A 13,258-nucleotide genomic window follows, 5' to 3' on the forward strand; every position below is an offset into this window, starting at 1 on the left:
TCATCCAGGCCGGCCATTTTCCCCGCCCTTTAATTTTGCGCTTCATGGGGACAGCCTGCTCCTGGGCCTTTAGGATTTCCCTCTTGAAGAGCGTCCAGCCTTCCTGGGCTCCTTTGTCTCTCAGGACTACCTCCCACGGGACTCTCCCAACCAGGGTTCTGAACAGGTTAAAGTCTGCCCACCGGAAGTCCAAGATGGAGGTTTTGTTAATCCCCTTCCTTACCTCACTATGAATGGAAAACTTAACCATTTCATGATCACTAAGCCCAAGACTGTCTCCGACCTCCACGTCCCCAACTAGCCCTTCTTTATTTGTGAACAGTAGGTCTAGCAAGGCACCTCCCCTGGTAGGCTTACCTACCATTTGTGTCAGGAAGTTATCCTCCATACACTCGAGGAACCTCCTAGCCTGCCTGCTCTCTGCTGTGTTATATTTCCAGCAGATGTCTGGTAAGTTGAAGTCCCCAACTAGAACAAGGGCTGGCGTTTGCGAGACTGCAGCCAGCCGCTTATAGAATACCTCATCAGCCTGCTCATCCTGGTTGGGTGGTCTATAGCAGACTCAATTTTAATATATAATAATATAATTATATAGTAAATATATATTATATATCATATTATATATTATTATATAATATAATAATTATTGTCATGCAATATTTAGCTAGAAAAGAAAGAAACTGTAACAAGATACAAAACAAAAAGGGAAGTAAATCTTTAAGACCTGTAAAGCTTGATCCCATAAAAATAGTAGGTGGGAGCTTTGCTTTCCAGGAAATATTGTCATGTTTTTATCTCAGGACAAATACATTATTTAAAAAAGGGTAAGACCTAAAGCTTAAAGTAGAAGTACAATTAAAAGTAGACACATAATCTATTAATTAGTCACATTAGTCTTTGAAGCATTTTTAAGATTTCTATGTCTTATTTTGAAATTTTGGTTTACATAGTGCTATCTAGTTTAAGAAACCCCATAAAGGTAAGAGCTTGTGGTTGTGCCACAGTGGAGTAATATTTTTTTTGTGTACGATACGGAGTGGTTAAACCAGAAAAGTGACTGAAGGTGGCTTTTTGTGTGAATTGCCTTCCTTACCATAAGAAAATGTCTGTTACTTTTTTATTTTTTTTATCTCAGCCTCACTTCTTTTTTCATTTTATGTGGATACTTTTAATCCCTGTCTGCTATAATAACTCATGTGACTGAGTCTTACTTTGTCATGAGGAATTTTGTATGCCTACTGGCCTTTCTGTAAAGAGGTCTTAATTTTTCTCTCAGAAAATCCCAATGAACATGTATTAAGTGAGAAAAACTTCTGTCCTTTCAGGTACAGCTGGAGAGTGACTCCTTTTGCAACTGTGATTTTAATTAAAGCTGAATACCTCTAGTAGTCAGGCCAGTGGTCTAGCCCAGCATCCTGATTGCAACAGAACAAGGAAAGATAAGCTTTAGGGGAGATACATAATCTCTTGAAGCAGCATCTTCTCATCGCCTTTAGCCATTGGTGGAGATCAAATATTAGGCTGCATGGGCCCACTGGTCTGGAGGACCAAATATTGGGCTCCATTGCTCCGGACTAATACTGCATGTCTCATGTTACAAAGTTCTCCATAGAACTTTCCTAACCTCAAGTTATTTTCAGATATCTGAGTTGACTTCCTGAGATAGAAACAGTTTTGCATATTTGGTGACTTACTACTGATTTTTTTTTTTTCTTCCATCTGTTTATTCAATATTCCCTTGGGCCCATTATTGCCCATCCTTTGGCAGTGAATTCTACAGGCCTTTTACCTAGTATGAATGCTACTATCTTGAGGAATGATTTCTTTTTCTTTGTTTGCTACCAGTAGCTTAAGTGATTATGCTAGTTACTGTGTTACAAGTGAGGGTCAGCAGTGTATATCTTTCCTTGTTCTGTTCAGAAATATATGTATTTGGTTATTCATCTTGCTCTTCTTTGAGCTTTTTCCAGTTCTACCTTATCTTTCTGGAGTTGAGGAGACCAGAATTGCCCACAATATGAAAGGGCAAACCATGATTTTCAACAATTGCATAACATTGCTCTCTTTTTTTTTTTTTTTTGCAATATGTTCTTAGTAATTCCAAATGTTTGTTTTCTTTTCAGCTTACTACTGAGTATTGAGATTGTTTTATTTATTCTCTCTTTCTTTGGAAGTCTGTAAAATTGTTGATGGGTTTCAGATGTTTCAACCTTACTTCCTCCAGCTTTATTTTCTTGGAGAGAAGACTCTATGATACTTTACTGTAGGCAGTTTTTATTTGCCATATTTATTTTCATTTAAATCAACAAATGTAAGTAGCAACCTCACCTCATTGCGTGGTACCATGTCTACTGAAATGTCCTTTAACAGCATTTGTTAAACTTATCTCCCAGATGCAGCTATAGGTCATTGCTGGGGGAATGGAATGGTCTAGCATCTTCTGAAGCTCCTATAGAGAATTCTATTTGGGGAAGGGCAAGAGGAAGAAATAAAAAAAGCAGGCTGTTTTTCTTTAGCATGCTAATGTATTGCTTGCTGGAAGAGTGAAATACTGCCTACCCATAGTGAATAGATGTTCAGGTAATTCAATACATATTTGGGTAATCAGTGGAAGACACAAAGTGATAAGGGCTTAACAGAGGATGTTGTGCTACTGTTTAAATTTTTATACAAAAAAATCTGTGATAAATTCGATGACAGTTGCATTATGGCAAGAGAAAATTTCTCAGGAGTGATCTACTTAGACATGGCTAATTTTGACCTGTTGGGTCAAACCCCTGTGTTTCAAGCACCAGCTGGAGGGTTATGAACAACTTTCATATCACAATGTAATATATTTCTGGGTTATTATACACAAAATCTCAGGATCTGCCTTCTACTTCAGTTTAAAGCATAATCTTCTGAGCACATTGCTGTAATCTAGTCTTTAAGGCAACAGTGGCACGTTTATCCAAACAGAAGTGGTTTTGTGAAGAGGAGAACAGCAAGGCTGTCTTATCTTCTGTTGTAATGGTAATAGGAAGTGTAAAAAGAGATAGCATGCTTTACAGCACAGGGGAAACAAAAGCAAGCAATAAACAAAGGGAGGAGAAAGATATCCTGATAGAGGGTACTATAAAAGTGAAAGAGTCTTATGAAAAGTGATTTAGGAGGTCAGAATATCAGAGGAAGTTTGGAACACAGAAATGCCGTGTGTAAAAGCAAGTCAAATTGGATTTCCCATGTATTCACTGTGTATTGAAAGTATTTCACTCTTCTAGCAAGCAATATAGTAGCATGCTGAAGCTGTTTTTTCATTTCTTCCTCCTGTCCTTCCCCAAATACAATTCTCTATAGATAAGCATCTCAGAGTGATAAATGAACCACTGGAGAGGAAAACTCAATGCAATTTACCACTTTATGGAGAATTCCACAATTATTAAAACACATTTAATTCAATGGAAAAATATTTTATATTTGAAACTTATAAGGGCTGTACCTTAATCAAAGATTATTATAATCTCCTGAGGTATATAAATAAGTACTGTATCAGATGTTTATAGAAGTAATTTGAAAACCTGAAAGTACCTGGAAAATGGGAAGAAACAAGAAACATTCTTTTGCTTAGAATCAACTGTGATTAAATTATTCTCTATTTCATTTTCAAGTTTATGCTCCTTGCTTCAGCATAATATCAATATTATATGAAGAAATAAATACTTATTGCATATCTTGTTTTTTTTTAATTCTTTATTTTAGGAGGTTTTCTATACTATTGTCAGTATCAGGGTGATGTTTCGACTTAATGATCTGAAAGGTCCCTTCCAACCTAGACAATTATATGATTCTATGTTTTATTTCATGTATTGCTAAAAAATGATCTCTAGGATGAAGTGTTGTATTTAAAATTTATAATACCTTGGTTTAGAACATCAAGTATGGCAATGTAATACACACTTGAAAGTGAAGAAGGACTGAGTTAGGTTTGAGATAGCTAATCCCTTGTGAACCATGGGTTATAATAAAGCAGGGTATCAGCTTCCTGTACTCTATCTGTAAAGAAAGACAGAGATTAGAGCGGAAAAGAAACTACATTTATTGTCTGGTCATTTTGATAAATAATTAAAATATAATTTGCAGTAAAAAAAAAAAAAATTAAATGATAGTACATCATGAAGATCCATGACACTCTGTTCTTAGGAAAAAAATCTTGGGAGAGATAATACATAAAAACATTACTGTTTGGTATCTGCTCTTTAGAGGTTTGGATTAATGGAGCCCTTCCCATTTCTTGGAACCATTTTTTTTCAGTGTCTCAAGTGTTGAAGTTTCAGATCCTGCTTATAGTTGTTCCTGTGATTTGGTTTCTTTTGCCCTTTCCTTCCAAGAGCTAGAAGCTGGAGTCTTTAAAAAATTATTACTGATTCTAGAATGTAGCATAGCTTCACAGACTTCCACATGTAACACCTGATACTGTCTGAGTGCCACCTGAGACCAGTGAGGTCTACCATTCAAGAAACATGTATAACTAAAACTTTATTTCAGAGCAAACTTTTAATTTTTTAAAATTTGTTTTTGCAAGTCTTATTTTCATAAAGGTAGCCCATCTTGGTGTTTGCCTGCAGTTTCTCCCCTTTTCTGTATCTGCTGCTCTGCACTAGAAGATAGGCTTCATGTTCACATACCCCTCAGGATTCTTTTGATCACCACTTGCACTCTTTCTTTGCTTCCCAGGCTCCTGATCACATTTTCTCTCCATTAGCATTACTGTTTGAAGAAACTGTTTTGGCTTGTCTTCCTGTGGTTACTAATACCACTTGATTATTTGTTTCAGAAATCCTCAGCCAATTTTGGTTTTTTTCATCTATCCAGATGCAAGTGGTAATCCTGAGAAAAAATACTAGTGTTGTTGGCTGCCCCAAGGAACAAAAAGTACAAACAGCTTCTTTTTGTAACAGCTAAGTTTTTATGATTAAATGCCCACATCTTAAAAATTGTTGAATAATTCCTCTTGCACCCCTGCTTGAAAATCTCATTCATTTCTGTTGCCTGTTATTTTTCAGGTGTTTAAATCTATGTGTTTGTGTTATCTGGTTAAACTTCTGTTCGATAAGAAAAATGGCTCCTTATTTAGCAAAGATTTACAAATACTAAATTTATTATTTGTCCCAGTCTTTTTAAAGCAAAGGCCATTTCAGGACTGAAAGACAATAGCAGAGTGATGGAGGTTCAGTTAGATTTAGTGTTGGAATTCCATCAGTCAGTCAGTCCCCAGTCCGTATCATTCCAGGGGTTCATCCTCCCTGGTGTGTGACTTTGCATTTGTCATTGTTGAATGTCATAAGGTTCCTCTTGGCCTGTCCCTCGAGCCATCTATGTCCTTCTAAATGTCAGCTCTGCCTTGAGTGTAAAATGTGGCAGTTAGTATATATACAGGATCCGGAGTATTTTGTATTCCTACGTTTATAGGTGATCCCTAGGATTGTTTATAAACTGAGGAATAGTATCTAAGAATGGAATATGAGTCAGCTGAGATACATACAAAGAAAGCATCAAATAGCACTGGAAACGTAACAATTTCTTTTTACAATATGAGTTAATACTGTGTATACAGTACTTATTTTTAACTATATAAATAAAAAATAGTCATTATATAAATATTTCATCAGAGACTAAATGCTTATTTGGAGAAGATTCAAAACTGGAAGGAAATAATTTTTCCATTAAGTTAGGAAAGAAAATAAATAACAACCAACAATAGAAGTGCTGAAATTTTAGACATATGACTTAAAATATGAACAGGCTACAAATGAGATATGGGATTTCACATATTACATCTGCATGACATCGACAGATGTTAAACCCTAGTAGTTCAGAAGAATTTATATGTGTACCAAAAAGTAATTATCTACATTCTCAATGCAATCTTTTGTGGCGATTAGTTTGAAAACTATTAGTTGTGTCTAGGAAAATACAGAATTATGTTTACTTTGGACATATTTAGACATGGATTTGCAAAATTATGCAATTCTGGGTTTGTTCAAACTGTCTTGGGAAAATCCAAAATTGTTTGGAAAAACTCAGAATTACTTTCTTTAGTTGAGCATACCTTGAAATTTTGACAGAAAGCTGCATGTTTGGATTTATGCGAGCATTTCTTAAGTTGCCTACCTGGTCATTGACAAGACCTCTTGCATTTATCTGAAGCACCATGCTCATATCGCTCTTCTGCCAGTCTGCAGTTCTGCAGGTGCTATGGGAGAAAACTTACTTATGAGTAAACGTTAATTTAAAATACCCTTGTTAGGGGGAAATATCATTGTGAAGTTAGAAAATTCTAGGTGCTGTTGGTCAAAGAGAGACAAAATTTACAATAGCTTTCTAATTTGGGCTACATTTTCAAGAAGCCAGTGAGAAGCCAACTGAGAAACAAGTCCTTCTTACACAGCAGTTTTCTCCAGTCTGAAAGTTCAGCTCAGACTTTCAAATCTCCACGTTGAGTTCTGAAAGTAGTTAACTAACTTTGTGCTGCAAGAGTTATGCTTGAAATATGAGTAACACACTACAACATGCAATGGTTTCAGCAAGTTCAGTGTGACTGAGGACAGTGACTTTGGTCTGTGAAATCTTAAGTTTAAAGTTGTATGTGATATGTGAAAGACGGGTAATGCAAATAACTACTTGTAATTCCATTACTCAGCAGTAGTTTACACATTATTGTAAAAATACACTTGGTAAGATGAAGATTTTGTTTTGTAAAGTTCAGAGAATTTCTAAAGGTGGCAAGTGTAAGTGAAGGATTTGTAATGGATTTCTGGACAGATCATTATGGAGCTATCAAAATACTTTGTTTAGGAAAAACTGAAGTATTTTCTGTTTAATTCTCCAGAGCATTCTCCATTAATAACTGAAAATATAATCATCTCTTCTGTGTAATATCCTAAATTTGTGGGAGGCTGTTAAGTACAGCTCTCTGAGCAGTTTTCAGAGTACTAGTAGGAGACAATATGAGCTTTAAGAAACCAGATAGTAGAAATGTTGAACTTCCAAACAGCTCTAATAGAAATGCAACTGGAGTTCAAAACTTTAGCAGACTGTATATTGCAAAATTACTCAGGCTCTTAAAAAAAAAAAAAGTTTCAAAACGGTTTGCCTAGTTCAAAACTGTTTCAACAAATTTGCGGTTACCTGTATGAAAGTGTATTTTTTTTTTTTTTTTTTATTATGGCTTGAGATGTACCTTCATGAAAATCAGTTAAGAGTATACAGGGACGATATTTCCGCCTGTTATTTTCTTTGATGTATAAATTGAAATTATTATTTCTTTGTTTTACAGTTTACATAAAATCCTAATGGATCTACAGAATCAGCAGCTGGCCCAGTTAGCTGACTGGCTGACAAAAACAGAGGAAAGGACAAAGAAAATTGATTCGGAGCCTTTAGGTCCAGATCTAGAGGACCTAAAGCGTCAAGTAGAGGAGCATAAGGTATGATGTGGTATGCTTCCAAAGGCATAAAAACAATTTGAGTTTTTAACATTTTAAAAGCTCTACTCCTGGCATTAGCACATAGCAAAGGAATACGGAATCTTGGTTTAATATTGATTGTGTTGTACAATTAACAAGCTTTTATAGAGTTCTTTTATCACAACTCTGAAATATCCTGATATAAAAAATAAATTACTTCCTTTTTAAATATAAACAACATACACAGCAACTGTATGTATGCAAGGCAACTGTAACATCCTTTCATTACACAGTAGAATAAGAATATATCAGATTTTTTTAATACCTGTGTTCTCTTCTTTTCATGTTGCTTTTTTTTTTTTTTACATGCTGTAGTAGCAATGATGCAGTAGTCATAATTAGGCTGCATAATCTTGTTAAGACTCCTGGGGCTCTGAACATGTAACTGAACAGCACTATAAATTAGAATCTAGTTTCTAACTGTAGAAAATAATTTTTAGTATTTAGTCCATGAAAAATAGAAAACTGATAAATGGAGTGTAAGAGAGGATTTGGCCAAATTTTTTTCACTTTCCGTGAGGGTAATTCTTTAATTGGAAGAATTAGGAATTAAAAAAAGAAAGACTGTGTAATTTGTGTAATAGCTTTGTTTCATTTACTAGATTAAATTGTCTGAATTCATATTAATTTATATTTTAAAATATATTTATATATGTATCCATTACACAAGGTGATGATAATAGGGAGACAAGAAAAGTATAGCGAACAGATGATTTGTGAGGTGATGGACATTTACTGTGATAACCTGTTAATGTTTCTTTGAGTGGTTCAAAACAGTTAAGTTCCATAGTATCTTGAGAGATTTTAACATTTGATGCTTGATGGCCTGTGTCAGTGCTAGTCCAGCTTCTAGAGGGCAGATCATCCCAAAAAAAAAAACCAACCCAATTCAAACTGAAACCAGCTTTTACAGTCTTTTAAAAAGAGGTCAAAAGCTGCAAAAGACTGCATAATCCACTTCTGTGTTAAAGGTGATTTTTCTGCATTCTGATTAAGGAGTGCTACTGAAAATGAATACAAATTCTACACATACTGTTGCTATTTGTGTTATCTGTGCTTACCCTGTGAGGAGACAATGCATTTCAATATATGGGTTTGCTAGCTAAGCATGTATTCTGACATTAAATTTTCTTTTTTAAAAAAGATAGCAGATAATTACAAAATGGTAATTAGAGAAAGAAACCTGAAAAATTTTGAATACATGATTACTACAACTTGAATAACTTTATTCCTATTTCTGTGCATTTTGTATTTGAATACTTGCGCAAAATGTAATCCTTTTATTTATGCAATCTCTTTATGCTGTTTCTTTCTAGTCTTGAGAAAAAATGGGTATTTAGCTTTTATTTGAATATTCTGAGTGAAGATGTGCAGACATATACCTCTCCCACATATTAGTTCTTAATTTTTGGTGTTATGAGTTAGTCAACAATATGTATTTATGTATATTACTTTTTAAATCCATTTTCTGTACAAGAGAAAATTTAGTTAATAAGGTGGAAATAAAATGTTTTGATTTTAATTGAATTTAATTGATAATAACCGACACAAAGGAAATGGAGCCATTCCAGCTAGTAAGTCAGCCCCATTGGGCGCCCAGCTGAAGTGCCTTTACACAAATGCATGCAGCATGGGGAACAAGCAAGAGGAGTTAGAGACACACGCATGCCTCCAGGGCTATGATCTTATTGGCATTACTGAGACGTGGTGGGATGGCTCTTATGACTGGAGTGTTGGAATGGAGGGTTACAGACTCTTCAGGAAGGACAGGCTGGCAGATGGGGTGGCGGTGTTGCCCTCTATGTCAATGACCAGCTGGAGTGTGTGGAGCTCCACCTGGGGATGGATGGAGACCCAACAGAGAGCTTATGGGTCAGGATTAAAGGGAGAACAGGGGCAAGTGATGTTACAGTAGGGGTCTGCTACGGACCACCAGATCAGAGTGACAGGGAGGATGGGACCCTCTATAGGCAGATAGAAGCAGCATCATGCTCGCACACCCTGGTCCTCATGGGGGACTTCAACCACCCCGATATCTGTTGGAAGGACAACACAGCATGGCACGTGAAACCCAGGAAGTTCTTGGAATGCATTAATGATAATTTTCTTCTTCAAATGATCGAGGAGCCAACAAGGAGAGGAGCCGTGCTGGACCTTGTCCTTAGCAACAAGGAGGGACTGGTGGGGGATGTCAAGTTCAAAGGTAGCCTCGGCTGCAGCGACCACAAAATGGTAGAATTCAAGATTCACAGGAAAGTGAGGAGGGTGTGCAGCAAGCTCGCTACCCTGAACTTCAGAAGAGCAGACTTTGGTCTCCTGAGAGATCTAATTGGCAGGGTAGTGTGGGAGAAAGAACTGGAGGGGAAAGGGGCCCAAGAAAGCTGGTTGGCATTCAAGGATCGCCTCCTCCAAGCTCAGGAGAGGTGCATCCCGAAAAAGAAGTCAGGCAAAATAGCCAGCAGGCCTGTGTGAATGAACAAGGAGATGCTGGACAAGCTCAAGACCAAAAGGGAGGCCTATAGAGGGTGGAAGCAGGGATGGGTAGAATGGGCAGAATATAAAGAAACTGTCCGAGTGGCCAGGAACCAGATCAGGCAAGCGAAAGCCCAGGCAGAACTAAATCTAGCCAGGGACATCAAAAACAATAAGAAAAACTTCTACAGATAAGTCAGGGACAAAGGCAAGACTAGGGAAGTTGTGGACCCTCTCCGGAAGGAAACGGGAGACCTGGCCTCCCAGGATATGGATAAGGCTGAGCTACTTTTCTGCCTCAGTCTTCACCGGCAAGGGCTCCAACCACACTGCCCAAGTCACGGAAGGCAAAACCAGGGGCTCTGAGAATGAAGAACTGCCCACAGTAGGAGAAGGTCCATGGGACCTGATGAAATCCATCCACGGGTCCTGAGGGAGCTGGCGGACAAAGTTGCTAAGCCGCTTTCCATCATATTTGAGAAATCATGGCAATCTAGCGAAGTTCCCACTGACTGGAAAAAGGGGAACATAACCCCAATATCCAAAAAAGGAAAAAAAGAAGGCCCAGGGAACTATAGGCCAGTCAGCCTCACCTCTGTGCCTGCCAAGATCATGGAGCAGATCCTCCTGGAATCTCTGCTAAGGCACATGGAAAATAAGAAGGTGATTGGAGACAGCCAACACGGCTTCACCAAGGGCAAATCGTGCCTGACAAATTTGGTGGCCTTTTACAATACTGCCACAGGCTTGGTGGACAAGGGCAGAGCAACAGACATCATCTACCTGGACTTAGGCAAAGCATTTAACACTGTCCCGCATGACATCCTGGTCTCAAAATTGGAAAGTCATGGGTTCAATGGATGGACCACTCGGTGGATAAGGAACTGGCTGGATGGCTGCGTTCAAAGGGTTGTGGTCAATGGTTCAATGTCCAAATGGTGGCCAGTGATGTGTGGTGTTCCTCAGGGGTCGGTACTGGGACCAGTGCTGTTTAACATCTTTGTCGGAGACATGGACAGTGGGATAGAGTACACTCTCAGCAAGTTTGCCGACGACACCAAGCTAGGTGGCCCGGTCAACACGCTGGAGGGAAGGGATGCCATCCAGAGGGACCTGGACAGGCTTGAGAGGTGGGCTCGTGCAAATCGCATGAAGTTCAACCAGGCCAAGTGCAGAGTCCTGCACCTGGGACATGGCAACCCCAGGCACAAATACTGGTTGGGCGGAGAATGGCTGGAGAGCAGCCCTGAGGAGAAGGACTTGGGGGTGCACATGGATGAGAAGCTCAACATGAGCTGGCAGTGTGCACTGGCAGCCCAGAAAGCCCACCGCATCCTGGGCTGCATCAAGAGAAGTGTGGCCAGCAGGTCGCGGGAGGTGATTCTACCCCTCTACTCTGCGCTCCTGAGACCCCACCTGGAATACTGTGTCCAGCTTTGGAGTCCTCAACACAGGAAGGACACGAACCTGTTGGAACGGGTCCAGCGGAGGGCCATGAAGATGATCAGAGGGGTGGAGCACCTCCCCTATGAAGACAGGCTGAGAGAGCTGGGGTTGTTAGCCTGGAGAAGAGAAGGCTCCAGGGAGACTTCATAGCAGCCTTCCAATATCTGAAGGGAGCCTACAGGAGAGCTGGAGAGGGACTCTTTGTCCAGAGATGTAGTGACAGGACAAGGGGTAATGGTTTTAAGTTGGAAGAGGGGAGATTTAGATTAGATATTAGGAAGAAATTCTTTACTGTGAGGGTGGTGAGACACTGGAACAGGTTGCCCAGGGAAGTTCTGGATGCCCCATCCCTGGAAGTGTTCAAGGCCAGGCTGGATGGGGCTTTGAGCAACCTGGTCTAGTGGGAGGTGTCCCTGCCCATGGCAGGGGGGTTGGAACTTGATGATCTTTAAGGTCCCTTCCAACTCTAACCATTCTATGATTCTATAATTTCAATTAAAATTCTCTTCATGCATAGTTTGTCTTATTCATAAGTCAAAGAACAAAATGTTTTCCTTTCTTTCACTTATTGTGTGAAAGTTTAGGATAATTTTATTATATATTGTATGCAGCAAAGCTACCTTTTATGACAAGAGTTAAAACAATGGAGTTTTAATAGCACAGTTATCACTTCATTATTAAATAAGCAAACAAAAAAGAAAAAAAAAAACATGATTTTTCTTAGTCTCACATGACACTGGACATCTCAGGAACAGTGTTGTAGAAACTGATTGAAGGGACCAGAAGATACAAGATATTAAAGGGAAAGATTATTTCAAATTAAACAGACTTCAGCAAAAATGATAGGTTTGGTTTGTTGTCATCCTGTCTCCCTCTCCTCTTTGCCTTTACCATTTTGACCTTCTCTCTTTATCTGTTCATTAGTAAGTCCTTTTCACTCTGTTTCATGCTGTTTATCCCCCTTTGACTTATAACTTCTGTACATCTGATTTCTTTTATTTTACGTTTTTCTCAAGGATGTCTGAAAATATTGGTCTTGATTTATTGTGACTAACATTTCAGTTTCTCTGCTAGGTCCTGTAAGGAAAAAAATCATTCGGTAATGTGTATTGGGAAAGGCACCCATCACTGAGACCAGAGAAAGCACACAACACTCTTTCCAGCATGCTACTTAGTTCAGTAGTATATGAGGTTAATATCTTGATAGTACAGAAAATTTTCTGAGTGGACTGAAACAGAGGGAAACTCTAGAAGATTTTATTTCATTAGCAAGGTACACAGTTCTGGTAAGAAATCTGGCATAGTCAACTTATTTTGGAGTAATAGTCAAACATTTCAGTGAAGAACTATTGGTCTTTGCAGTTGTATTTTATGTGTTTTGTCTGCTGTTGCAGCTTTCCCTTTATAACTTTATAAAGGGAGAAAGATGCTTTTCGATAAAAATTTGAGGACTATTGAGCAGTCTAGACAGAATGCTGTATTAGAAATTTTATAATTAAACAAAAATGTGCTTTTAATTGAAGTTATTTTATTATTCCATATTCTTATTATTATACAATTTATAGTTAGTAGATTTTATAGGTTCAATAGCTTTCTAAAAAAAATGTAAGCTGCTTAGGTATTTGTACTTTTTCTGGAAGGCTGAGCCTTTTTATTTTTTATGAAAATTTCAGAAACTATGGAAAATTTTTAATGTTAGGATTTTTCAGTACTTCAAACTAATTGCAAAGGTAAAATGAGACACTTCCTAACTGCTTAAATATCAGGGGTGGATTTGTCTTTGGGTACTTAGATACCCTAAGTAGGATTTTTTTTTTATTCACTTTGAAGCAGAT

General features: G+C 38.1%; 1 protein-coding gene across 2 annotated transcripts in view; it reads left to right on the forward strand.

The window, feature by feature from the left end:
- DMD (dystrophin) overlaps nt 1–13,258 on the forward strand; it is a 1,192,402-nt gene that overhangs the window by 385,658 nt on the left and 793,486 nt on the right. For both annotated transcript variants that reach the window (XM_074159135.1, XM_074159144.1), the window contains exon 12: nt 7,316–7,466. In XM_074159135.1, coding sequence (XP_074015236.1) covers nt 7,316–7,466 — 151 coding nt within the window. The remainder of the gene's footprint in view (nt 1–7,315; nt 7,467–13,258) is intronic.

Source organism: Numenius arquata, chromosome 1, assembly GCF_964106895.1.
Source record: "Numenius arquata chromosome 1, bNumArq3.hap1.1, whole genome shotgun sequence".
NCBI lineage: Eukaryota > Metazoa > Chordata > Aves > Charadriiformes > Scolopacidae > Numenius > Numenius arquata.